The 26,058-nt window shown below is 40.3% G+C and overlaps 4 protein-coding genes across 6 annotated transcripts; 1 reads left to right on the top strand and 3 right to left on the bottom strand.

The window, feature by feature from the left end:
* The first annotated feature begins 2,584 nt into the window (after positions 1-2,584).
* On the top strand, positions 2,585-7,044 carry LOC135587852 (probable arabinose 5-phosphate isomerase). The gene is made up of 3 exons (XM_065079666.1): positions 2,585-3,360; positions 4,414-4,637; positions 6,637-7,044. The coding sequence occupies exons 1-3, from the start codon at positions 2,710-2,712 to the stop codon at positions 6,791-6,793; spliced, it is 1,032 nt and encodes a 343-aa protein (XP_064935738.1). The 5' UTR covers positions 2,585-2,709; the 3' UTR covers positions 6,794-7,044.
* Positions 7,045-8,688: 1,644 nt separating this feature from the next.
* LOC135589107 (WUSCHEL-related homeobox 4-like) lies at positions 8,689-9,990 on the bottom strand. Of its 2 annotated transcripts, XM_065081409.1 has the most exons (3): positions 9,446-9,990; positions 9,109-9,375; positions 8,689-9,006 (listed from the first exon to the last, which is right to left on the bottom strand). In XM_065081409.1, exons 1-3 carry the CDS (start codon positions 9,680-9,682, stop codon positions 8,857-8,859), a joined length of 654 nt encoding a protein of 217 aa, XP_064937481.1. In that variant the 5' UTR covers positions 9,683-9,990; the 3' UTR covers positions 8,689-8,856. The 2 variants fall into 2 exon arrangements, with proteins under 2 accessions (XP_064937481.1, XP_064937480.1); XM_065081408.1 differs by having other exon boundaries at positions 8,689-9,375.
* A 1,599-nt stretch (positions 9,991-11,589) lies between these two features.
* LOC135587851 (filament-like plant protein 7) lies at positions 11,590-17,712 on the bottom strand. 2 transcript variants are annotated; one of them, XM_065079663.1, is made up of 6 exons: positions 17,423-17,580; positions 16,069-16,137; positions 15,218-15,350; positions 12,668-15,107; positions 12,526-12,586; positions 11,590-12,311 (listed from the first exon to the last, which is right to left on the bottom strand). In XM_065079663.1, the coding sequence occupies exons 2-6, from the start codon at positions 16,120-16,122 to the stop codon at positions 11,859-11,861; spliced, it is 3,141 nt and encodes a 1,046-aa protein (XP_064935735.1). In that variant the 5' UTR covers positions 16,123-16,137; positions 17,423-17,580; the 3' UTR covers positions 11,590-11,858. The 2 variants fall into 2 exon arrangements, with proteins under 2 accessions (XP_064935735.1, XP_064935736.1); XM_065079664.1 differs by having other exon boundaries at positions 12,098-12,298; positions 17,423-17,712.
* A 6,401-nt stretch (positions 17,713-24,113) lies between these two features.
* On the bottom strand, positions 24,114-25,235 carry LOC135589106 (ethylene-responsive transcription factor RAP2-9-like). The gene has a single exon (XM_065081407.1). It carries the CDS (start codon positions 25,142-25,144, stop codon positions 24,647-24,649), a length of 498 nt encoding a protein of 165 aa, XP_064937479.1. The 5' UTR covers positions 25,145-25,235; the 3' UTR covers positions 24,114-24,646.
* Between the last annotated feature and the right edge of the window lie 823 nt (positions 25,236-26,058).

Raw genomic sequence — 26,058 nt, 5'->3', positions numbered from 1 at the left:
TCTTCTAATGGTGCTAGTTCCAATGTACTAATCTATCATATCATAATGAATAAGAATCAATAATATAAATAAATATAAAATCTTTATTAAATTTAGAATCATTGCTAACAATAGATAATTTGATCATTCCGTTAGCGGAATAGTCTTTTCCAACAAAAGTTTTATTACGGGATAGAATTAATTTTCCGGATTCAAATACAGATTTAATTCCAAATTTGCCAAGAAGATTCTTACTCACTAAATTTCTACTCAAGTACATAAAGAACATTAGTAAGAGTGACTTTCTTTCTCGAAGTGAAAGTGAGTTCCACATTTCCCTTACCATCACCTTAGAACAAACTTTTTTGTAAGTCTTGAAAAGTGCATTATCATAGTAAACATAGATGGTAGCACAAGTATTATACCAACAACCAGAAACCTTACCAAATATGACATTCACTTCGCTCACCATAGCAATTATATTATCATCTCTCTCAATGGAGTTAACTTCCAGTTTCTAGCCTTTTTTAAATCTACAATCCCTAGCAAAATGACCAGATTTTTCATAAACAAAACAACCTCCACTCCTTAAATTTTCTTTGATTCCTTTTGGGGTCAAAATGATTCTCCTTGTTTCGCTTACCTTTGTTGGAATTCTTAGGCCGATTCACAACATTTGATTTTATATTGCCAAAAGAGTTTTCACTCTTGTCTCTCATCCTCAATTCCTCCTTGATTCAAAGATATTTTTGAATTTTCTCTAAAGTGATACCATTTGGAGTTATACAAAATCTTCTTCCTAAACTCTTTCTAAGATGAAGGCAACTTGGCTATTATAGCCCCTACTTGAAAAGGTTTAGGAAGTTTGATTTTTTCAGCCTTCAGTTGATTAATAATGACTGCAACTCATACACTTATGCTAAGATTAGCTTGTTATCCACAAACTTGTAATCAAAATATTAAGAATTTTTTTTTTTTTTTTTACATTCTTCCTCGGCATGATATTTGAATTTCAAAGTATTCCAAATTGCTTTTGCAGATGGTTCCACCGTATAAAAATCATAAAGTTGGTCTGAAAGAGCATTGAGAATATGTCCTCTACACATGACTTCATCTTCATTTCTTTTCTTTTGTTCAGCCTTGACTTCATCAATGTTATCATCAGTTGGATCAAAAATTGATTGTAGATTTAGATCAACAACATAGAAGATCTTCAAAGCAGTTAACATGAACTTATCTTATCTTTCTAACGGGTAAAATTCGTTCCATCAAAACGATTCAAATGAATAAAATCTTGATTCAATAATTTGATGGTATTTGTGGCCTCCATGGTGAATTTGTATAAACTCATAAAATATTATATTTTAGATTATTAAAAAAATATGATAAAGAAGATGAAAATACTATGGAAATAAATAACAAACATAAGATCAAGAATAGTCTAGGTAATATATTTAGGCTTGAAACATATATAAACACTTTCCTAAAAATGGTATTTGCACCATCTTCTCAATAAGATTGTTATGGGTTTAATGTAAATAGTTTTAGTAGATATGACAAACCATATATATTAAGCAAATAATAAATAATCTAAAGAGGAATTAGAGAATGTATAATTCAATCACCGGGAGGAGAGTAAAGAAGAGCATAAAAAAGATGTTATAATAATTTACTCTCAAATACCTATTTATAGATTTTTTTCATAAAAAATATAATTTTTAAAAAATAACTATCAAAATAATAAAAAAGAAAATTATCTTTTCAAATAATTTTTTTGAAAAAAAAAATTATTTCTTAATTTGAACAATTTATAACATGTTCAAACCCCAATAATAACATAGACTTCGGACCTTTGGACCTCCTATAAGGTTTCTCTTCATAAATTCGAACCCGATACTGTCACTATCAACTTTTAAGTAGAAAAACGATCGTACATGTAAATAGACAAGACTAATGAACCTGTCGGTGGCCTCATCACCACGCTCTCCACATGGGCAAGAACCCCACAATAAAAAATACGTTCCCTATTCATCTCAATAGACTCACATCACGAAGCCACAACTTTGTTGGGTCCCACGTTGGCTTTCTATGATTGTCGAATCGTGAGACAGGTCGCTGCGACGGGTTTGTTGACGAGGTGTTACTACACAAAGTCCTCGTCCGGCGTTTTGCCACCGCAGAGTACGTCGTCTCCCGGGTCGCAAACTTTGTCCGCAGGCGACCGACAAAGTAGTCGGAATCCTATCCAAGCATTGTACGATGGAAATCATATATCCCTTTAAGCAGCCAGTGGGAACCACAGGATATGGAGACTTCTCTGTGGGATTTGACAAGACTCTTACAAGTTTTTATTGCAGAAGATCTGCATCGTATCTCCGTTTCCAAACAATTTTGGGAGAATGATCGCACACCTTTAAAATGCACTTCCACCTTACGATCAGCCCCGATTCGGGATTACCCACTAATGAACCTTTATTTTACACAGTGACGTAATTAGGATCTTAATCCATGTTGGAAGGCTTAGACTGGCCAATTACAAGGCAGGTAAGTGACGAGGTCAGATTGTTCGTCCGCTCGAGTGTTTCCCCCTCGTCTGTCAAATCTTTCTGCACATAATAGCTACTGTGCGGGCATCCACGTACGATAAATACTTCTCCCGGCGCTCTCTTCCCTCCCCATTTCCACCATCCCCGTCCTCGTTTCCGGCGAGATACCAGAAGAGACCCAGAGATGGGATCTTTGCCGCCCCAGATTCTTGGCGTGCCGGGATCGGCCGGAAAGATTGACGCCGGTGAGCTCGGCCACCTGTTCCGGGCGCAGCGCAGCAACCTCGAGCATTTCTTCGACCACCTCGACCTCGCCCAAGCGTCGGACTTCGCCCAAACCCTCCTGGACGCCCCCGGCGCCGTTTTCTTCTCCGGAGTCGGCAAGTCCGGCATCGTCGCCCACAAGCTCGCCCAAACCCTTGCTTCCCTCGGCTTTGCCCGTTCTGCTTTCCTACCCCCCGTAGACGCCCTTCACGGAGACTTGGGTGCCGTGTTTCCCGGAGACCTCCTCGTCCTCCTTTCCAAGTCCGGCTCCTCCCAGGAGCTTCTCGCCCTCGTCCCCTGCGCCCGCGCTAAGGGCGCTCGCCTCCTCTCCCTCACCTCTGCCGCCGAGGGCGCTGGCAACCCACTCGCCACCCTCTGCGACGTCAATGTCCATCTCCCCCTCCAGCGAGAGCTCTGCCCCTTTGGTCTCGCCCCCGTCACCTCCGCGGCGATCCAGATGATGTTCGGGGACACCGTCATCGCCGCCCTTATGGCCGCCCGGAGGCTCACCAAAGAGAAGTACGCGGCCAACCACCCTGCCGGAAAGATTGGGAAAAGCCTCATCTTTAAGGTTCGTTGAAATCTCAAGAACGGTATTTTGTTGTTCTTTTAATTAGATTGATTCTTTTTTGAAAGAAGACTGTCCAAATCCGGCAAAGATTTTAAATTGATTCTCCCGAAGAAATTCCAATAGGTGCATTGTGTTTAGATGAATTGGATTGGACTATTAACCACTAGTTTGGGAATGAATATGGATCTGGGCTTCATTCATTTGCTTAACTTTTGGCTCAGATCTCGATTTACTGTCTTGAAATTTCAATGTAGGTTGTCAATTTGGGTACCTTGTAAACATAATCATGTGGTATCTGCACCTTGTCTTTTGCTGATCATTGATAAATGTTTGTTCCATTTAGGATTGCCTGTAGGTTTTTTAAATGGCATTGTATCTTTGTCTTCTTCCTATTGAAGGCTTAGGACTGTCATAAAATCATGAACTAATGTTATAACATATTTCCACTTTAGTGTGAAAACTCTGGTAGCCAGTTTGCTTTATGTGGTAAAGTCTTACATCTTTTCAATTGTGTTACCCCATTTCACACAATTGTATCGAGGAATGATGCAATTGTCAACATTCCACATTGCTGTTCTTAAGTCAGAAGCAAGTCGAGACTTTAGCAATGGTAATGATCCTACTACTTGGAGTATAATTTAAGAGGTAAAAAGTAGATGAATTTTACACTTCACTGGTTTATATACTAAATAATTGGTATTTTGAACCTCTGTTTAGGACTTTGGGCTGTTGTGATTTATTTTCCTGGCGACAATAGTATATATAGTGTATTTTGGTGATAGAATGTACTCGTCAAGGATAACAGTCGTTGATCTTGCTTATACCTAAATGATTTTCACATGCGTTGAAAATAGTCCTCCATCTCACAGTATTTTTTTTTACAATCATGGTAAAGAAAAGGACAGCTTATTGCATGAAATTCTAGCTGGAGCATATGTAGATGATGCAATCTCTCGGCATGACTTAAGACAATTGCAATGGTGGATGAAAGCATCCAAAAGAAATTATAGAGCTAGAGATATAGCATATACTTATTCAGCCATTCTTATGCAGGTGAAGGATGTCATGAAAAAGAAAAATGAGCTTCCTTTGTGCAAGGACGGGGACATGATTATGGATCAGTTAACAGAGTTGACAAGCAAAGGATGTGGATGTCTTCTTGTTGTTGATGAAATGTTGCATCTAATTGGAACCTTTACAGATGGTGATCTTCGGCGCACACTCAAATCCAGTGGTGCTGCCATCTTCAATCTCACAGTTGGTGAGATGTGCAACAGGTATCTAAATATTTCATTTTGAGTAGAATCTATGAATTCAATTTGCTCCTAGAAGAGTCTAAATTCGCAGATGTTCCATTTTGCATGGGCATAACATTTACCTATGAATAACCATCTCTTTAAGTCCAAAAAGGAAAGACAAGGTGCTTAACATAACAGCTGCATGTAAAAACACTTTTAACAGTGTTATAAAAGTACTTTTAAGAAGCCACAATAGTTCCCAGTTCCTAGCAGCACCTAAATAATGTAACACTTCTCTAACCAAAAAAAAACACTTCCCAAAACCATTAATGCAATCGTTATAGGCATCTTGATTGAAAATGAACTTTTTGTGTATCTTGGGACAAACTGGCATGACTTAAATATTTTGTCATCTAACATGAACCCCCAAATCTTTATATTGGCAGCTGAAATTAGTAAGTTGAACAACCAGACTGTTATTATATCAGTTCAAGTTGAACAACCTTGATTCATATGAATGCTGTGATGTTCAAATTATATATGCATGACTTATTACAGGCTTTTATTTCAGCCACTTTGTTTAATAAGCTCATACTTCCCATTATCATCTTAGCTGGTGATGACATTAATATCATATGCGTTGTTGTAGATTGTCTGATAATCAGAACGAACCTTAGAAGAGTGTAAAACAATTCGATAGGTAAACGATAACAAAACAGATTCTGTTTGTGCCACATTGCATTTTGATCCTACTATGGTAGAGCATAGATTTAGATTAATATATCTTTTCTAGGAAAAGTTAAGATACAGCGTCTCATTCCTTTGTCAAGAAAAAGAAGTGCATCCCATCCATGACAAAGTAATACCGGACTGCAGAGCAAATCACCCAAAGTATCCTCAACAGACAAGTTCGTACAAGCAGAAACGGCAAGAGCTTGAACCTCATCATATAACTAACCTGCCCTGTACCCTTCTGAACTCCTCCACAGTGGATGAAAAGAAAAGTATGCAACCATATAAACTCATTTACGAGAGTATGCTAGCAACTATTCTCTCTTATTTCACTTGAGCAGATAGATTGTAATTTTGCGGGCATCTTGGAGTTTGAACATAGCGGTGGTCATCCTTAAGTTTCACAAAGGTTTTGGTCTGTTGCTTGCAATTGGAAATGCCTGCAAATAAAGTTGCAAACACAAGCAAATGATGCAACTAACAGTTGTAGGTGCAACTATTTGGGTGCTTGCATGCATGATTGCAAACCTGTAATTGCAACCAAGGTAAACAAGATGGTGGCCAGTGCTCGCACAAGAGTTGGCAGTTTCATGGTTTAATATAGAGCGGAGGGAGGTACAATGTTGAGAAGGCAACATGTGAAAGAATGGAGAGGGTATCCAAAGACAATTTCAACTTGCAGCCGGTCAACAAGTGTGATATGTGGTATTTCAAACCTAAAGCCCACATGCCACATGTAGGGCTTTAGTTGCATGCTGCAAGTACACATGCTATAAGTAGCATAGTTGCAGGCAACCAAATACTTGCAACTCGGCAACTTGCTATAAAGGCTCGCAGGCGATCAATTGACAGAGAACTAAACACCCCTAAACTCATGTGGTTTATATAGTGGTATAACATATGCAACTTTGAAATGCTACCCAATTATTATAGGGTAGTTAATAAATATTAACTGTAGCTGGAGGTAAAGTATTACATCTAGACTCTAATTGATTATTTTATGGTTTTTCACTATTTTTTAAGTGGACATAGATGCTACGAGGTGAGTTGTGTTCTCAGAGCTAAGTTTTCTCACGCATGTCATAATAGTTCTATTTTCTTTTGCACTGTGGCCTCTGATTGTATGGTTATAGATTTTGGGCAACCTATCAAGTGGATTTCTATGTTTCAATGGAGCAACTTCTGGCCATATGATGTCAAAATTTAGCTGCTTGCATAAGAATTGTATGCTTTTAGATCTACTCACTTTTGTGCTTCATGATGCAAAGATGGAAACTAATTCGATATAAATTTTTTTGCCAAACAGAAATCCAAGAACAATCAGCCCAGATGCTATGGCAGTGGAGGCGATGCAGAAGATGGAATCACCACCATCTGCTGTGCAGTTCTTGCCTGTCGTTGATGACCACAATCTTGTGATCGGTATCATCACCTTGCATGGACTGGTAACAGCAGGCTTGTGATCATACTTCAGCTTATGTTTATAGATTCTTTCTCGCTTTTCTAGTCTGGGCATTGTCTTCTATGTTGATGTTGTATTTGAGTTCATATCTTGCCATTGAATAGTAAGGTGCCTATGACAGAAAAAACAGGAAATTTGTTTTCACTTGCAATGCTGGTGTAATATGGATCTAGCAAGGCATTTGTAATAATACCATCAGTGATTTTGTAACATAAGTATTTATTACATAATACATCTAATGTTTATGAGTAATGATATTTGTGATCCAACACAAGACTGATGGGGATGGGCTCAGGGCTACGTTAGGCCAACCCTGAAACTTGGGCACGGCAGGGCATATCTTGCAGTAGTGACAGTTCCACTTTAAGCCTCTCTCTCTCTTTAGAAAGGATGACATGAAGTGTAAACAATGATTGCAAATTACTTGGCAGTGGAACAAAGAGTAAACAATGATGTCAGACTACCTGTTCCTTGATGGCATCCTTTGCCAAAACATATGGGAAAGACTGGTATGGTAAGATCTGTTAATTTGAAGTGAGAATGGTAGTCATTTTTTGTTTTTTTCAATGTTAAGCACTATGAATAGTTTCATATGTTAGAGTCATGATTTGATTAGGCATTGATGTGTTAAATCCCTTCATATTGTAATTAGCTTCAGATCCCTTGGGAGAGTAGAATACAAAGTTTTGACTAGTTTACTACTACTGCATCACACACTCTGTCTCCTCTTTCTTCTTCTCTCCCTTCTCTGTCGATTGGGGGAGAGGGCTAAGAATTGATACAGGAGGAGAGATGATGGTGACTTTGGTTGTTGCTCAATTCTGTTTTATGTACTCATTAGAACGATGAATGAGAATGACATTAATTTGGTGACTTTATGAACCATTGTCAGTATGGTGACAATGGTTGTTGCTCAATTCTGTTTTATGTACTCATCAAGCTTCAGCTTGATGATTCTGCCTGGAATTACTATATTCTCAGAGGTTAAGTAGAATGGCATTAATTTGGTAGAACATTAGGTTAGTAATGACAACGCAAAACAAGAAGCAAATCTAGGATATGGTAGCACGGCTTTGTGCGACATATCTGGGCGCAAACACACAAAAGATGAGGAAAGAAAAAAGGATGATTCCATCACCATCTTTGTAGCTGCAACCCTCACTCACTCCATGATGGCCTTTTGAGTGTGTGTGTGCACGCTCATGCTAGGTTGGGCCTCCCCTGTCCACCCCTATCAGCTGGCGATCGATGTGGTCGGCCCCGGTTGGTCGATCCGTGTAGACCCTGCTCCTGAAACTCCGTCCCTCACGGGGACAGACGAAGCGGGGCGTGCCACGGGGAGCGTGTGACCATGGCAAAGGCCACCAGAGTAGCAGTTTCACCGATGAATTCTGGTCCGAACATCAAGTTCTTGGTGACGATTAATCATCTTATCGAACCTTTTCTTGTTGAGGGGCAAAAAGCAAAGGAAGGAGGATCGCCAGCAGCTGCGGGGTGTCATTGACAGGACTGGCGCACTTACTCGGCGTAGTGCCCTTCTCAGGCGGGCATTTCTTGCAGGGGTGTCAGAAACACCAAGGTAGAAGGAGCCCTGCATGCTCTCCGTTTCAGAGAACTAAGAAGCAGTCGTGTCCCCGACTACTGCCAACCAACCACGGCAAGCTGTCATGTCGATGCATGCTGCTGCTGCTTGTGAGCAGCTGAAGTTATCTGACAGCGTTGTGGCAAGCCATGAAGGCAGGGCAGTGCGAGTGTATAGAGCGGAAGAGAACAAAGGAGAAGAGAGATGTGGTGGCTGTTAGTCTCGGAAAAGCGCAGCACGGAAAGCACGCTCTCAGGTCTCCTCCGCCCACTGTGGTTGACAAAAGAAAAAGAATGCACTGTGGCGAGCACAAGGAAAAAAGGTTCGTCTTTCCATTTGTTTTAGGGAGAACAGTGCGAACAAACGAGACCGCGGACTTGGAGAGGGCGACACAGATATGGCTTAACATGAGGGGGAAAGAGACAGTCACCCAGTTAAAGAAGACAAGGAGCAACAGTAGTCCTCTCTTGCTTGTGTGGAGACTATCCCACCTGCTTCCATTCTGGGTGCAGCGGGAAGAGCTCCAAGGTGCGGTCACCAGGCCCACTGTCTTCCACGTCCGGCTCCAGACTGCCCCAGCTCCTGCACTTGCGCTTGCAGCTCCCATCATGGAGCTCCTTCATCTCTTCTCCCTGTAATTGCACCATCATGCATGACCAACATAAACCTAAATCCTCACAAGTAACGCGACACACGAAGTGTGCATGAGGCGAGAAACCATGCTTCGTTCGTACTTTGAGCAGATTGGGAAGCGAAGCACTGTTGGTGGCGAGGGCGAGGAGCGCGCTCCGCTTCTGCTTCTGGCGCTCCCGCGCCTTGTGGTTCTGAAACCAGTAGAACACGTTCTTGCCCTCGATCCTGCCATACTTGCTAAGCTCCGCGGTGATGCGCTCGATCTGGACCGGGTTCGGCGTCCGCATCCCGCCCTGATACAGTGCCTCCAGTAGCTTTATCTGCTCCGGCATCGGGTTCCACCGCGTTCCCCCTGACTGCAGCTGCATCTGCAAACAGCAACGCCTCTCAGTGCTACCAATGAATACCAGAAGCACGTCCACGATGACGACGACGTACCAGCGAGGCGTCTACATTTCTGGAGGCGAATTTGGTGGTCAGCGGCGAATTGAAGCTCTTCAAGCTGATGATCTCCGCCATTGTAGTCGTGGAAACGACGGCAGAAGAGGAAAGCTTCGGGGCAAGCGGGCGGAGGCGCTTATGGTGGTTGGTAGAGGAAGAGGAGAGGGAGGAGGAGGTGGAAGGCGAGGAGGGGAGTTGCTCCCACAAGCCTAACGTCAACTGGTGAACCTTCATGGCTTCTTTGGTCAAAGAGGTGTGTGAATGGGTGGACACGGAAGGGACAAAGGTTGGTATTTATACTGTGTCCATGGAGCTCAAGCGTGGTAAAGGCATGCATCAGATCTACATGCTAAAATGGCCAACTCCTATGTTGGGTAGGTGGCGGTAAGTAATCATGCTTTAACTATAGGAACATCTCATGATCGTTTCCATTCATGTCGCCATATGCCATCTCCCACATTTATCTCCCTAACTCTCATAGGTTGTGGTACATACAACACTGTTTTCTACTGTGTCCTGTGCTTAAGAGATCACTGCACCACACTTACTGTTGTTGTTTTCTTTGTGTCCCAAAGACTATGCCATGCCAAGCCAAACCAAGTCCAAGTAGTAGCTATTATTTCTTTTTGGGAGAAAGGCTATATATGCAAGACAGACAAATTTGCATACATAAATATAATCTTCATCAGTTATTGTTGTAAAGATTCGATGAAGGTCATAATATTTCGACTATTATATGGATCTTTTTATCATTATTAAATTTAAAGTTATCTTAAATATAATAACACTAAAAAATATTTTTGGATTGATGAAACTCGAATGAGCTAATATTAACTATTTGTTTCTGTTTTTTGGACTGATGATAAGATGTGAAAGTGCAGGAAAGATTGGATTGGATGCAAAGGAGAAGGGAAGGAGGCATGGTTGGGACTTGAAGCATGCGGGGGAGGGAAGACCAAATGATGAGAGGAGTTTGACTTGGGAGAGAGGAAAAGGGAAAAGGAGGGAGAGAGAGAGAGAGAGAGAGTGTGTGTGTGTAGGTTTTGAATTGGAATGAGACGACGCAGCTGAATGCGTTGCTCCAGTGCAGTGCTGGCCCGTCCAATCGGTCGGTGCTTCTGCCTCTCATGATGGCGGCTTCCTCGCTTTTCGGTGGAGATGCAATGAGGGAGATTCCTCCAATCCACCAAAAGGAAATCAAAAGGGAGGAAAAGAGGAAAAGGGAGGAGTGAAGACGAGAAAAAGATGATGCGTCCGTGTGTGTTTGTGCGTAGGCGTTGATGATGGCGACGATGGAACGAGCTGTTGTTGGATGCCGGCACTCCAAGATTAGATCTTTTCTTCTACTACTCTTCCTCCTCAATCTTCGCCTCCTGCTTTATATTGTTGATGTCAGAGCACTGAAGGTGATTCCTCCACGGGTGAAAGATATTACTGAATCCCTTCGTCTCATTATTGTTAATCCTACATTTAGGATAGTTAAGTATGTGATCATCCTCGATCATACCCCTCATCATCAGTTAACAGAGAGAAATGATTGCGAGCACCCTACTTTAGTGAAGTTGCTAATTTGAGTTTTAAGTAAGACTAAAAATTTTATGAATGACTAGGTTGGATAATCAGCATTTCAATTTCCTAATCTAATTTTAATGTTTCTTATCCACCTAAATTAAGATTAATTCTGTGCATGCATCTCCTATTACAACACCCACTACTCTCCTAGCAACTTGCCTTTCTCCTCTTTATAGTTCATTACGAGTATTTAGGTAATAATACAAAAGAAAAAATGCAGTCTAATAATACTGCACTTAAGTTTGATTTAGTCTGTACGAGTTTTGACTCTTTAATCCAATTTGTATGCATATTTATGATTTCATTTGATTTTTATGGTCTCACTTTGAACAAGTATTATAATTCAGTCGAAACCTGTCTACAGATTATATGAAGATTGCAAGATTTAGGAGAACTTTTTTATGTGTTAATTAACTAATGATATAAATTGAATCTTAGACAGCGATATATCTCAGCAGCATGAAGGCAAGCCGAAGGAAGTCAATGTCAACAGCTGCAGCTTACCATCTTCAAGCAACTGAGATGATGTTTTCGTGCGGTATGATGTTATTTGGCATAACACCCAAAAGGAAGAAACAAAGGGAAACTACATACAGGATAACACTTATTAATATGGAAGTTTACACCACACCAGTCTATGCCACAAAACCAAAGAAGCCATGGAATGTGCTACTGAGAAGCACCTGGCTTGCTCTCTCTCAGTGTCATCTTCTTAACTTGTATGCAACTATGAACAACAGCTCAACAAAAGCATGCCAACACTTGTGTTTCTGCTACTCGAGAGATTTTAGAGCTGCTCCTAAGTCGAGAAGCTTCAAACATTGCAATGACAAGCTTCTTAGTGCTTTCGCTTCCTTCGGTGCAAGAGACTTCTCAGAAATTTAGCTCCCTTTTCTCTCTTCGGTACTATCATCAATGACTTCTCCGGCGAGAGCTTAATGATACTTCTTACTGAACTTTTTTGGCCATGGTTCATATGAATCTTGTGTTTGTATTGCAAGCCTGCACTCAGATTCTCAGAAGCTGCAGCCGGTGGCCTTGGTGCATCAGTGCAGATGATTTCCTTTGTGTTGGGAGAATCGGTTTCCTCTGATTTTGCATGATCCTCTGCTCTCATATGATCAAGTAATTGAAGCCGACGTTTGGATTTTGCAGCAGCAGGATTGGATATCACTTTGTCAAATAGAGGTGCATCTTTCGGTGATGCCAATGCTTTTAACTGTTTCCCCAGGTTTTGAATGGTTTCCTGGCAAGCAGCAAGCTTCTGTGAAGCTGCAACTATATCACATTCCTGTAAGATCATACGTTAACATGTACTTGATACATAATTTAGGAAAATAATGTCATAATTGTGATATCTTGTTCGTGCAACTAACAAAGAAAGAATAAAACCAGTGGGAAGTCCTTGCAGATATTCTAATGTCTGCTACCAAGAAAACTGTTAATGAAGTAGCACAATTAGGATAAATCTCGTATAGTTCATCAAGTGAAACAACAGCACTTACTGCTTGGATTTGCTTTTCTTCCTGACCCATGATATATTTTGGAGTTTCCTTGTGTGAAGCACTGTGACACATGATTAATTATATCAGAAGACATTTATGATGTCTTGGTTAAAAGGAAACCCACAAAAAGAATGATGCTTACCTTTCTAACTGAAGCTGTAGTTCAAGACATGCTGCCTCTAATTCTTCATAGCAATTACTTTTCTCTTCCAGTTCGACTTCAAGGGATGAGAACTTCTGATGAGCCTCGTTTAATTCTGACTTTGCAACTGTTAGCTGTGTTCCAAGATCTTCGTTAATTAGTTTTTGATTTATAATCTGGTCTTCGATCTTCCCCTTGGATTCCTTGAGTGCTGCTAGCTCCAGTCGTAAATTGGAAATTTTTTCTTCTGATTCCTGGAGTTGAGCTACCAATTTTTCATTCTTATCGCTAGATATTTTCAGCTTTTCCTCCAAATCTTTCCTTCTAGACTCCATACTCATGATATCAAATTTTAGCCTCTCACCTTCATCTTTTGGTTTGGATTCGATATCATCTGTTCTGGACAAGATATACAGACCATTTGATGCAGATAATAAAGGTCTTTTCCTCTGTTCAGTAATACTGGATTCTTCATGTGCCTTCAACTTGTCTAGTTCTTTGGCTGGGAACACCATAGCTTGAGGTTCTTCAATACTGTAAGAAACATCTCCATCCAAGTGTTTTCTGATAGTCTCTTTCATCTCTGAATCATCTTGAAGGGAAAAACAGTGGCTTATAATCCAGTCCACAGATGAAGTTACTTGAGCCACAAACTGTCGAAGATCAACCTTGCCATTCAATACGTCGTTACAGACTGCAACAAAACTCTGTAAAACAACAGTGAGTTCAGAACTTCTCCACAGAAACACGCGAGCAACATATCCATTTGCTGCTGTAACACTATGATGCATAGAAGTGCCTTCATCGTCTCCAGATGGAACGTGTTGACCGTTGTTACCCTTTTTATTTCTCTGAATGATTCCCTCAATCAAGTCAATAAGCTTGCAAATTGATTTCTCTAAGTTTGACTGACAAAGTTGGGTACCACTTTCTCTGTTCGGTATGCCTGCACTGATTGCTCCATCAAATGAATCCGATAAAGTGTGTTTGGGTTGTTGAAGTAAATGCTTTGCCTGATTTGAATCACCCAGAGCAACTCTGAGATCATCAAGAATTGCACTCCAACTTTTTTGCATGATATGATGCTTTTGTATGATGACCCTTAGAATATCCTGAAGCCAACTAGGGTGGTTTTCAAGTGATACATACCTAAGTTGATTGTCATTACTTTTGATTGGAGTGAACTCCTTGCCTGTTGCTTCTGATAGATCAACTCCTGTCCAAGATTCTTTGGTAGTCACACATGAATTACTATCTTCCAATGTACCGAGTGAACCTTCAAAATGTTTGTCAACAGAACCTACTGCTAGTTTCTCCATCTCAACAAAATCATCCATCAAACTCAACTCCGATACAACAGCACTTTGGCAAGATGATCCGGTTGCTTTTCCACTTTTGAAGTGCTCCAGTTCAGAAATTAAAGCAGAAGCCCATGATTCAGCACAGCTAATGGTATCTTCATTGCCTCCATGCTCTGAAATTGATGAAAGGGGCAGGTCATATGACGCTGGGCTGCCCCTTGCTAGCTCAAAGCAAGCTTGTCCTTTTGATAATTCCTCGAGCTTTGTCTCAGCCTGCGATAGCTTGGATGTTGTACGTGTAAACATCACACGTGATGCCTGAAGCTCACTGTTTTTCTTGGTTAATGATTCTTTGAGGATCTTGTTCTCATCTTCAATGGCGTGTAATCTCTCAACAAGAGAAGCAGCTCCCTTGCCTGATGCATCATAAGAGTCTTCTCGAATAATGTCCTTTATATTGAAGGCTTCACTGGTGGAACTTGACCTTTTCTTTCTCAGTTCAGTAGAATTATTCCCCAGCATTTCAACCTCACTTCTCATTTTAGCCAAAGCTGTTGGTCCTGGCAGTCGCTTCCTGACCATGACACGCAATCTTTGGCACTCTGTTTCTAGCTTAGCAATCTTCTTAACACTCTCTAGGTGTTGCCTGTGAGCAGCATTAGATGATCTGTGATTGAATTCTCTCTCCTGATTTCGAATCTCAAGCTCCTTCTGAAGCATGCACAACTCATACTTCATAGAAGCATTTAGTTTCTCTGAGGAATCAAGTCTAGACTTTACTTCTGTGAATTTTGCTTCTGACATGGAATTAGACTCGCTCAACTCTTTAAGCAACTTCTCTTTGACCTCTAGAACTCTGTTCAGATTTCCATTTTCAACAACTGCTTCAGTGAGCTTCTTATTTGTCTCCACCAACCTTTGTTCTAATGTTCGTGACTTCTCCTGTTCTCGTGATATCTTCAGGGCAGCATTGCTAATAATGAACTGCTGGTCTTCCTTGACAGCATGCAGCTGTTGCTTGCATTCTTTCAATGCCATATCAGTATCGGCTGCCCTTTCTTCAGCAGCTTTTTTCTGAAGTATTGTATCATCCAATTGTTGCTTTATAGAAAGGGCTTCAGCTTCTGCTTTCTGCCATCCTAACAAGTTGACAATGTTTAATTGTTATGACAAAAAATACCTTCAGCAACTCCATCATGTTTATATGAATCTAGTGCCAGGCACAGACATATAGAATAACATGTTTAACCTGCAATTGCTTCTTCAGCCACTTTCGCTTGCTTTGCCAGAAGATCATCTTTAGCACCGGACTCGGTGCGAACAGACGATAGTTGTTCATTTAAGTCTTCTAAGGATCTTTCTAACTCAAGAGCCTTCTCTTTCTGAAATAAAATTGTGAACAATTTTAGAACTACTCCTAGCATAAAAAGAGAATGTATATCTTTTTTCACTGGAAACAGAAAATAGTTTGACACATGATGATGACATTCTGTATCATCTTGGTATGATCTTTCCAAAGAGAGATAAAGAATAATAGCATCAAAATATTCATTCGAAAAATTAGTTGGCATGGTACATCAGTCTCTTTTGCATGGTTTCATCCAGACTGGTCATGGCGATGATGAACTAAAGGTCATTGCTCTATGAGGCTATATGCGTATACATACATGTATATATATGTCATATACATGCATATATGTATATCATATACATATAGCATGTACATATACAATTTTATTCACATGAAAAGGACCAAAAAAAATTAATAGGCCATAGTTTGAAATCAAAATCTCAATGCGTGAGATTCTGAAAAGTACTACTAAATTTTGAGATAATATATGTTTATATTAGGTAAAGAATTTGAAATTCAATTGCCACCCTTTTAATTCAATGCCAATGGCAAAACAATCATTTTGTTAAGCAGGTTAAAATAAAAATGATCCACAGATTCCGTTTGCTGAGTTTATTTTAGAGAAAAAATCATCCAGATATGAAAAGTCCTATTATTGCTCATCACAGGACATCGTTATATTCGGAAAGGGAAGAAGAAGGATAGAGAAGTAGTGAACAATCAATCAAGCAGATCTAACTAATGCTTACCTCGATGCTCTTTTCTGAAGACTTCCTCTTCCAAAGCCATGTCTTGTTATCCATGATTCTGACAATTTCCTACAATAGTAAATCAAGAATTTGAGGCCAGATTAAAAATGATTATTTTCTAAGCAACAGTAAAATTAAATCATTAGCTGCAAACTTCTCTGATGGATGCACCAACTATTTCTTTTAAAGCATGCAGTAAAAGGAGATAACAATCATAAAAAGAAAACGATGGAATTTTTTTCCCACTATTATATTTTAACATGTTATTCCCATTCTGGTTTCCTAACTGATATGCATTATCCATTAAAATATTCCAGATTTCCTTTTCTGGATCATTGTTTATTTCTTGTATCATATATATATGTTAAGTCATTTATGCACTCTTATAAACAAACATACATGCCCATATAAACAGAAAGACAAATATGACATTGCAGCCAAAAGGGGCTGAAACGACAGAAATTTAACTGTTATATAATAGAGGATGCTGGCATTCTATTTCAGCTATTAATACCAACATATTTCAATATAAAGAGTTTGCTTGGAGCAGAATTGGCAAGCTTGCCTTTAGACCCTCGGCCTACATCCAAATTTGTAGCCTGCGTCTCATTTATTTCAAAGCTCAACTCTCCTCAAGGAACAGAAATGCTGCAGATATGGGACTTGGAATGTGTGATGCATGACCAGCTAAATACCGTAATTGGTGAATATAAAGACACTAGAATGTGTGATGCATGCAGCAGCTATGGGACTTGGAGGACACTTTCTACACTAACTCAAACTCATTATCCCCTGTTTTACCACCCTTTAGGTGCATCAGCTTAAGAAAAGCCAAAGCTGCAAATTAATTTTCTGGGGACCATTACCACTCGATCAAGCTAAGCTCCAAAATCGATTTCGATAAGAAGAGCTCAAGAAATACTAAGGATGGCTCAAGCCTCAAACATCTATGTTTCACAAATTCTGTGCCTGATTATTTTGGTGTTACAGAATCAGCCTAAATATCACCTTGGAGTTCAATCAGCACCTTCAAGTGCCAACACAGAATCTTCTGGACTTAAGCTAATGATCTGGTCATGAACCTCAAACGGTAAGAGTTTAGATGCCAATCCACCCCAAATTTTTCATGAAGGGAGATAAGGAAACGAAGGCAACAGCTCAAAACCAACTAGATTATACCATGCAAAACTATCCACTCTTTAAGGAAGTTCCTAAACTTTCAGTTTAGGAGAAAAAGGCGTAAGATAAGGGAACAAAAACCACCGAGAGAGGAAGACAAGCAAGCAAATAAGAAAGGAAAAAAGAGAGAGGGACAGAATGCATCATGCATGGCAATGTAAGAGAGCTGGCTGACCTCACATCAACCCAGGAGCTCCATTCTCAGCATGAAAGCAAAGAGGGAAGGACGGCCGGACACCACAGCGGCAACGTGTACCATCGGAGAGAGAGAGAGAGAGAGAGAGAGGGGGGGGGGGGGGCGGAAGGAAGAAGAGAGAAGAGGTGAAGGTAGACAGTAATGAGACCAGCTAAGCAACTCTTCATATCTCTCTATTTATATATTGTTTTGTCTTTCTAGGAGTGCGCATGGACAGGTTGGTGGGACAAAAGGTACCGGAGAGAGAGAGAGAGAGAGAGAGAGAGAGAGAGAACGCAGAGGGGAAAAGATAAAGGAGTCGTGAAAGCCGAGTCCACCACTGGTGGTGCCTTTGGTTTCAGTGAAACGGAGAGGAGGACGGGGAAGTAAAAAGGTGGGAGGAGGAGGAGAGCGAGCGAAGTGTCGGCGGTCGCGTTCGTGTGCCAGAGTCGTCCTCGTGACCGTGCTTCGTTACGAGAGCGCGGATCCTGTGTTCCGAAAGAATCACCAAACCGGAGAGGCTCCCTTACCATTGGCGACGACTCTGGCTCCACTTCAGAATTACCTATCGCTAGCTGTCTGCGACCTGCGGCCGCACCTCACGGCTCAGCCTCGCGAATAACAAGCGGACGTGGGACCCGCGGTGTCAACCAATGGACATGGGTCTGACCCACTGATGCGACGAATGGAAAGACTCCCTAACATGTTCGGTGGCTCGACAGGACAGGTGAGCCGGACCATTTCTGTCGCTTGGTCGGGACTTCACGGGATCTCGCCCTTCGCATTAATACGACCACCCCATCGGCTACACGCTCCTGATTCACGTACAAGTCGTACCTCTGCTAACGAAAAGGTTGCGCCTACACCAGCGTCGTCGCACAGTCCTATCGCAAGACGGGTAGTCGATCGGGTGTTCGGTGGACAGGTAGAAGAAGCATTTTTGTCGAATCGACAGGCTAAGATATTTTTCCTCCTCAACCATCGCGTGGAAGTATAACAAACAAATCTTGGTCTCGGACCCAAGCAAACAATTAGAGAAAGTTGGCCATATGATTAGTTGCAAACTAATATTCCATTAAGATTAATTAGATAATTATTTTTTTCTTTTCATTTTTCCGCATAAAAATTTGGAGTTCCCTCGGTTCATCCAATTCAAAATCGTTCAAAATTTTCCTTTGAAAATTACTCTAATCGAAAATCGGAATGAACATATCGATAAATAATCACATAAAAAGTATTTTTTTTATAATTTTCTGTCATGAAACAATTTCCATTATATGTGTTTCTTGTTATTACAGATCAAGGTATAAAATAAAAAAGATTTCATATTACAAATAAATAGTATGTGAGAATCTATAACTGATGGGATAATTGTTTCATTTTTAATAATGGAAAAGGAAGACTTATAATATTATATCGAAAATCTCTAGTGTGGATATTGTAGCATGACAGCAACTTTGATTAATTGGAATCATGGGTTTTGGTAGGTCCAACATTGTTTTCAGTTGAGAGATGGTGATGGCCTAACCTAGTTTGAGATGTCCTCCTTCAATGGTAGCTCACCCCTATTGGTATGGCTAAACATGGAGTGGTTTGCACACACCAGGTGGATTAGGACAGTGTGAGAGGAACTTGTACTTGGTTCAATCAACTCTTCATTGCTGAATTCATGTTCTTGGATTATAGTGGGATTTTGATACATGGTTAATGCCCATCCCCTCTTGTTTAGCAATCAACAACAAAGGTTGGGTAATGAAAAGAGCTTCACAACCAATCTGAATCCCAAGTGAGATGTATTATCGAGAATTAATCAAGAGATTTATTTTTGAAAAAGAAAAAAAAAAAGATAAAGATTAATATACATCATCATATCTCTTCCAAAATCATCATTCACAATGTTAGGCTCATAATAATCAGAAATTTCTGAAATAATAGTATGGAATTTTATGATACCATTTAAAAGATATTAAGAATCCAGAATGACAGGGAGTTGATAACAATGGGAATCAGAATTAGGCTACACATCTGTGGTGAATGCTAGTGAAAGGCTACCAACAATGAGTTTATAGCATGAATGAAATAATAAAAAACTCATGTCCAACTTATTTGTGGTTATGGCACTTGTGAAGCCATTGGTGAGGACAACAACAACAACAAAAAGAAAAAGAAAAATGCTGCCACAATGATGTGACTGAAAATATTATTTTTCTGCTGAGAAATAGATATCCTTCCTTCCCTCCCCATAAATAACATGGTTGTCCAGTTCTGCTAACAGTATTTGGATGCAACTGAGATTGGCTGATTCCTCAATGACACAACCTGCAAAGGGACTCTCCACCTTATAATTGACTCCAAGATGTGATGAATGAAATGGTTATTTCTCTTTCTGTGATGAATTAACGGGGGACCTAATCATGCTAATTCATTCTCAAGTACCATGAATCATATAACACAGTTGGACTGGTTTCCCAGGACAACATCATACCCTGCAGCAGGGTGTTTAATCATTCTGCACATTGGAAACCTTCTCTCTGCTTCAAGACATGCAGACACTTGGATGGCACGCGAACACTAGCATGATCTCAGCCTGATGAAATCCAACCTAAATCGACTTGATGTTCTCTGCATGGTGTAGAGTTAAAAGGCAATAATGCTGCAAATGCATGTGGAATGAATGATCTTTCCTCACGATCATGGGGATCTGGTCAATGCTGATGAGAGACATGTTCTCAACAGGTGCTCCAGAATTCAAGCTCCCAAGTAGCAATGGCTGCAGCAACTGGTAGTGGCATCCAAAGTAAAGCGAGGAAGGAAACAGGAACTTGAGCACAGATGCCAAAGACTTCTCCCGAGAAAGAGAAGAATACTTTGGTGGGATAACCTCCACCTTTAGCATCTTCATTCTTCTCCGATACTCCAACCAGAGTAATCATCTTCTTTCAATTCTCTTCTCTTTGTATCCATCCACTGCCCTCTTCATGGTCCCTCCTCCTCCTCCCAGTGTCACACTCATAACAGGATATATCCCAGCATCAGGAAAAGTGGGTTGCTGCTGGTGGTGTGTTGTCTGCTGAAGGATTTAATATGGATTGATTCTAGTGATCATTTGTTGTGGTCCAAGTTTGGCATCGAGTGGAATGAGAAACATAAGCCAAGCATATTTTTCTTGAAGAACAGAAAAAGCCAAACACATAGGCATGATGGTTAATAGTTTTCCCCATTCCTAGATTGATTTGTTTTTCTTTTACTGGTTTGTTTGTTCTGTGCAAAGTGAACTCATTTGGAATTCTTTATGATGATTTCTTGGCTCCTCAAGATCCCTCATTTCCATTTGACTTAATCTTCTCCTCATGTGATGGCCAGCTACTAGTCATGGGATCATCTAACATCCAGGACACTGATTATTACCAACAAGAATGTAACATATTTTGTCCAATCTTTGTCAGAAATCTTAAACCAGATGTTGATAGAGATCTTAAGATAAGATTCCTCGACAAGGCAGTGAACTCACCATTGCTCTCATCCAATAAAAAATGACCTACATCAGATCTTGAGTTGGTGAAGGTGGAAGTGGGGTGGATGTATTGTCTAGACAATCAACAGAAGCAGAGCAGAGTTGGATGATAAAATATTGCTTCTCTTTTGAACAAAAAGAAAAAAACAAAGGAATCCAATAAGCCTTATCCATTCTATGTTTCACAAGAGCTTGCGCTCAGTGTGTGGTTAGTCGATTTGCATGCAGGAAAAATTCTTGATAAATGTAATTTAAAGACCAATAAATCAATTCAAATACTTTTGTGGGTAAAAGTAGTGAATTCAGTGTCATGTAGGGCCTTGTAGATCACTGAAAGAGAGAACATTAATATGTCCTCACATGCCGATCATTTCAATTCCGGACATCACAGTAAAAGTTTGCAGAATCTATCTACATTTCCCTAGAAATCATGCAAGAGAACATTGGATTCCACATAAACATTGGCTCCCCACCAAAACTTTGGAGCTTTTCTCTTTTAACTGCTACTCTTGTACTCATCTACAGTCATAATACTAGATCTGAAGTGCATGTTGTATCCGCAACCTTTTTCTTCTTTAGCTTCAGTGTGTGTACAGTGCCTTTCGAGGAGTTTCTATTTGGCTCAAAGTTTACAGTGACCAAAAACAAATGCAGCTCAAGTAAAACATTTTTTTCCAAATGTTTTACTTGAGCTCAAGTGAAATAAATCGTTCCAAATGCGCAAACCATTTCAGTCAGCCCTTTTGCTCATTGCATAACAAGTATCATATATTGACCATCAAATCTCATTTTATCACGAGAGGATACAACCAAGTGTGAGGCTTATGATGTCTGTTTCTTTATCCTCTGCAGTCTATATAAATAGTCTTTGTTGCAGTCAGCAGCATAGGGATTGACGTCTTCACTTCTCTCTCTCTCTCTCTCTCTCTCACAAAAGCAGTGTATACACCAACTCATGGTTAGCAGCCCTGCTAGACAAACTATTTTTCATGTTGACACTGCACCATCATGGACATGTAGTGAAGAACGATCTCTGCTTCACTTCCCTTTAGTCTTCAGATGGTGCATCCTCCCACGCTACAGAAATTTAATGGAGCTTCCACAACGGTGAACAAATTCTACAACAAAGACGCAGATCCCAAGGAGCATGTAAGTCCTTGCAAGGCAAAGCAAGTCTCAGCAGATCCTCAGAGTTTACTGTTGATGAAAAGCCTACATCTGGAAAGACGAGCTTAAAAGTGAGGTGCGGAAACTGGTGATAAAAGAACTGGCAATAGCTCTGCCATGATGGGTGTGATCCAACATCCTGCAACATCCATCAAACACTTAAAGAGTTCTTCAGTTCCCATCCTTTCGCTCATCATGCCCATCATTACCTGTTTCAGCATGGTGGATAAATTGAAGCATTGAGCTTGCTTAAGGCAGGTGCTGCTGACTACTCAATCTAACGAGTGCTAATGCAGCAGTGTAAATACACACCTCTTTGGATTGTATATCCTGAGGGTTCTGGTAAATCTTTTGCTCGAATGAGGACTCTATCCATATGTGCTGGAAGTATATTAGCTATCGAGTCATGTGAAAATGATAAATATAAAAAATATATATATATATATCAAATAAAATATAATTTAACATTAAATATATTATAGATTATATTAGTGATAGAATACTAAATAAATCATGAGAAAAGATTTGTATAGAAAAACTATACAAATCATATTTTAAATTTTTTCTCATCTAACTTATATAAAATTAGGATTAACATTTTTTTAAGTAACTCTCCCAACAATGAGGTCACTGAAATCTCAGCTCAAAAAGTTAGATCAGCACTAGAATACACCCCAGATCAGTGATAAATCATACAGCAAGGCCACAAAGGAAATGGATAGAAGTCTGTATGAAACAGGAAAAAACACATTGTATCATGGTATTTACTTGATCTTTCTATTATTTTCTGCAAATTCACATACTAGTTTCATTATGGACAAATTACTCAAGAAATGAGGTAGAACAACCAAGTATGTAATGAGGAAGAAAAAGTCATATGTGAGGGATCAATAGAACCACAAAATTAAGTGCAAATTTCACCTGCTAGAAATCACAGCAGAACAAAATATATGACATGCCTGCATCAGTGACATGATGTCTATACCCTTGACAATTTGATGAGAAACCTACTGAATTTTAGCCCAGATTCTACAAAATAATTGTATGAAAGGATTGAAATACACTACTATGTTCTATTAAGAAAAATATTTCTTTTCTGCTCAACTTATAAAATAAAAAATCCATGAGTTGATTCTAGTCAGTGTTCTAATAATTCTCCATGGAACAAAAGTTGGAATGGGCCAAACAAATGGTCATCACCAAAGGTAGGAATAGAGATGAATTGTTCTTTTCTGTTGCCTTCATTCTTATAATTTGCGGCTTAGCAATTTTGTTTGTCTTGGCTCAAAGACATACAAAATCATGCCAAGCTTTCTCAGCAATCGGAAGATAGCATTTGGGCTTACTCAGTCTGTGGATCATAGCTCGACATGTGACAGATTTTAATATTGACATTTTAGCATCGAGATTGATGAGTGTTTTCATCCTCATCAATTATAAGAATAAATACCAATTGAAAATAAGAATAATATTCATTTAGATTGCCTACACAGATACTGTCAGGATGAATAAATACCAATTGAATATTGTTCAGATTTAGTTGCTTTGGATCTTAAATGTATACATACAGTCAGAGTTTTCCCCAGACACAGAATGATATTGTATTGGAAAGAAAGAGGGTGAAGTCATCAAAGAAGAAACGTGAAATGTCTGGAGAATGATGAGTCATTTATGCATGAAATGAATCCAAAGTTGCCTTACAAAGTGAAACATTAAACAGAGATTGAAAGTGCGGAGTAATCTGTTGGCAGAATGATGGGCAAGAAACTTCGGAAGGAGAGACGGATTCATGCCGCAAGGACTCGAGGGAATCACAGTTCAATCTCACTCGAGGCATCTCAACATTTTTGGGTTTGAACCATATGGATTGCATTGAAACTGAAAGTATAGTTCGGAATGATCCTAACATATGTAAGCCCATGAAGCTCATAGCAGACAGCCGAACAACGATCATGATACAACAATGCAGCATGGAGCTTAATTCAAGGGATGCAAACACACATTTATGTGTGACCATCATGAATCACTACTTCACACCCCACACCATCCACAAAGCTCTTTAAAGATCAAAACTTGGAGAGAAAAAAGTCATTAATTCAGACATAAATATGTTAGTAGGGATGAAGTGCACAGATATGCACATATAACGTTGTCATGCACACTACTTCGAGACTTGCAAGCAAATCAAACACAAGCTTGTTGTTGAGCTTGAGAGGAAGAGGAGATGGCAGTTTCTGCTAACACTGCTGCTGCTCGAAGAACAGGAACAGATGCAACCTTTTTATTCACACTTAAACCCCTCGTTTGATCACTCTGTTTCATTGGTTTCCCAAATCCGGCATTAGTCTGAGACTGTCATCACTGTGTCTTCATCTGTCCCTTCTTTTCCCTGTCTCAATAACTCTGAAGAGTTTAGCCTACCATCTTAACCTTCCTAATCTCAACTAATAAAGACAAGGGCAAATATAATACGGTACAAGCCACTGTGGACTGAGCAAGAAAAAGAAGAGAGACGACATGGCAGGAGAAGATGAAGCAGGCAGCTACAGTTGTCGGTCCACGTCCGAGCTGTCGGGGCTCGGCGCCTGGTTGAGATCGGGGTTCTTGGTCGGCCGCGATGGCCGTGGCTGCGGCTGAGGTGGTGACGAAGCTGGCATCGTCCGCAGGGAGGCGTCCACCCGCGCGCCCACCTCGATGGCTTTCTTTCGGACGGAGGCGGCCGAGAGGGCGAGCTGGGGGTCATCGCCGCCGCCGTCGTAGCAGGCGTCGGCGGGGACCTCGTCGGGGAAGTTGAGCCGGGCGGAGCGGCCCCTGAGGAGGTAGACAGCGGTGTCGTAGGCCCTGGCGGCGGCCTCGGCGGTGGAGTAGGACCCCAGCCAGATCCGTGACCGCTTGTTGGGCTCCCGTATCTCCGCCACCCACTTCCCCCACTTCCTCATCCTCACCCCTCTGTACTGCCGCTGCCTGGCGGCGTCGGCGGGGGTTGGTGAGGGTTGAGGCTTCCTTGTCTCCCCGCTGGTGGAGCAGCAGTGGCCATCCATCTTCCCCACGGGATCTCCCTCTTTCTTGGCACGCTGTTAGATCTTATTCATGTTGGCAATTATGGTGGTATCGATGAACACATTGTCAGGATAAAAGGGGAGACCTTTTTTTGGACATATGCAAAGGTCTAAGCTTTGACAAGGAAATGACAACAAGTGTTCTTTCGGACTTTATAAATTATAATTAAAATCATTAAACAAATATTTTTTAAAACAAACCTTAATTGCTAATATATATATATATATATATATATATATACACACAAAAAAGCCAAGCCCCAATAGAAGGTCCTTAATGTGCTCATTTAGTATATATAATGAGATCAATATAGCAACAACCTAATGGGCCTCCAAAAGTAGATATGGTGCTTTGGCTTCCTAATTAATTACAGTACCAACTTGTCATCAGTAGACTTTTCTCCAGCTACCTAATTGGATTTGGTGTCATATCTCTGTATCCCCATCATCAATCTTTTTGGTTCCCTGTTTGGGCTTTCATGAAGAGTGAAACCACAACCGACCAAATAGCTTATGAAAAGATGAGGTACAGTTTCACACTTACCTCAAAGCTCACACGAGGCACCCCTTTTGACCCGTGAGACAAGTCAGTCAAGTCATCTGCTTGCTCTTGACATCTTCTCCCTAGAAAAAGACTAGTAAGATCAAGACGTAGTGCTTCTCAGCCACTGCAAAGTGTGATGTTCATGTAAGATCTCTGGACGCTCTTAAGAAAGCTTAATTGTAACAATCGATGATGATGAAATCATTAACAAATGAAAGTCATACAAGTGTTTCCCTTTTACATTGATGTGTTGGGAGTTAGATATTCTTTCGTTTGTAGCTAATGAGGCGCTAAGATATTAGAATGATAAAAAAAATTATTATATAAAAATTTAATATTATAATTAAAATAA

This window comes from Musa acuminata, chromosome BXJ1-8 (assembly GCF_036884655.1).
Source record: "Musa acuminata AAA Group cultivar baxijiao chromosome BXJ1-8, Cavendish_Baxijiao_AAA, whole genome shotgun sequence".
In the NCBI taxonomy this organism is placed as follows: domain Eukaryota; kingdom Viridiplantae; phylum Streptophyta; class Magnoliopsida; order Zingiberales; family Musaceae; genus Musa; species Musa acuminata.
Note: the sequence above shows the minus strand (reverse complement) of the source record. Positions and strands in the feature narration are given on the sequence as shown.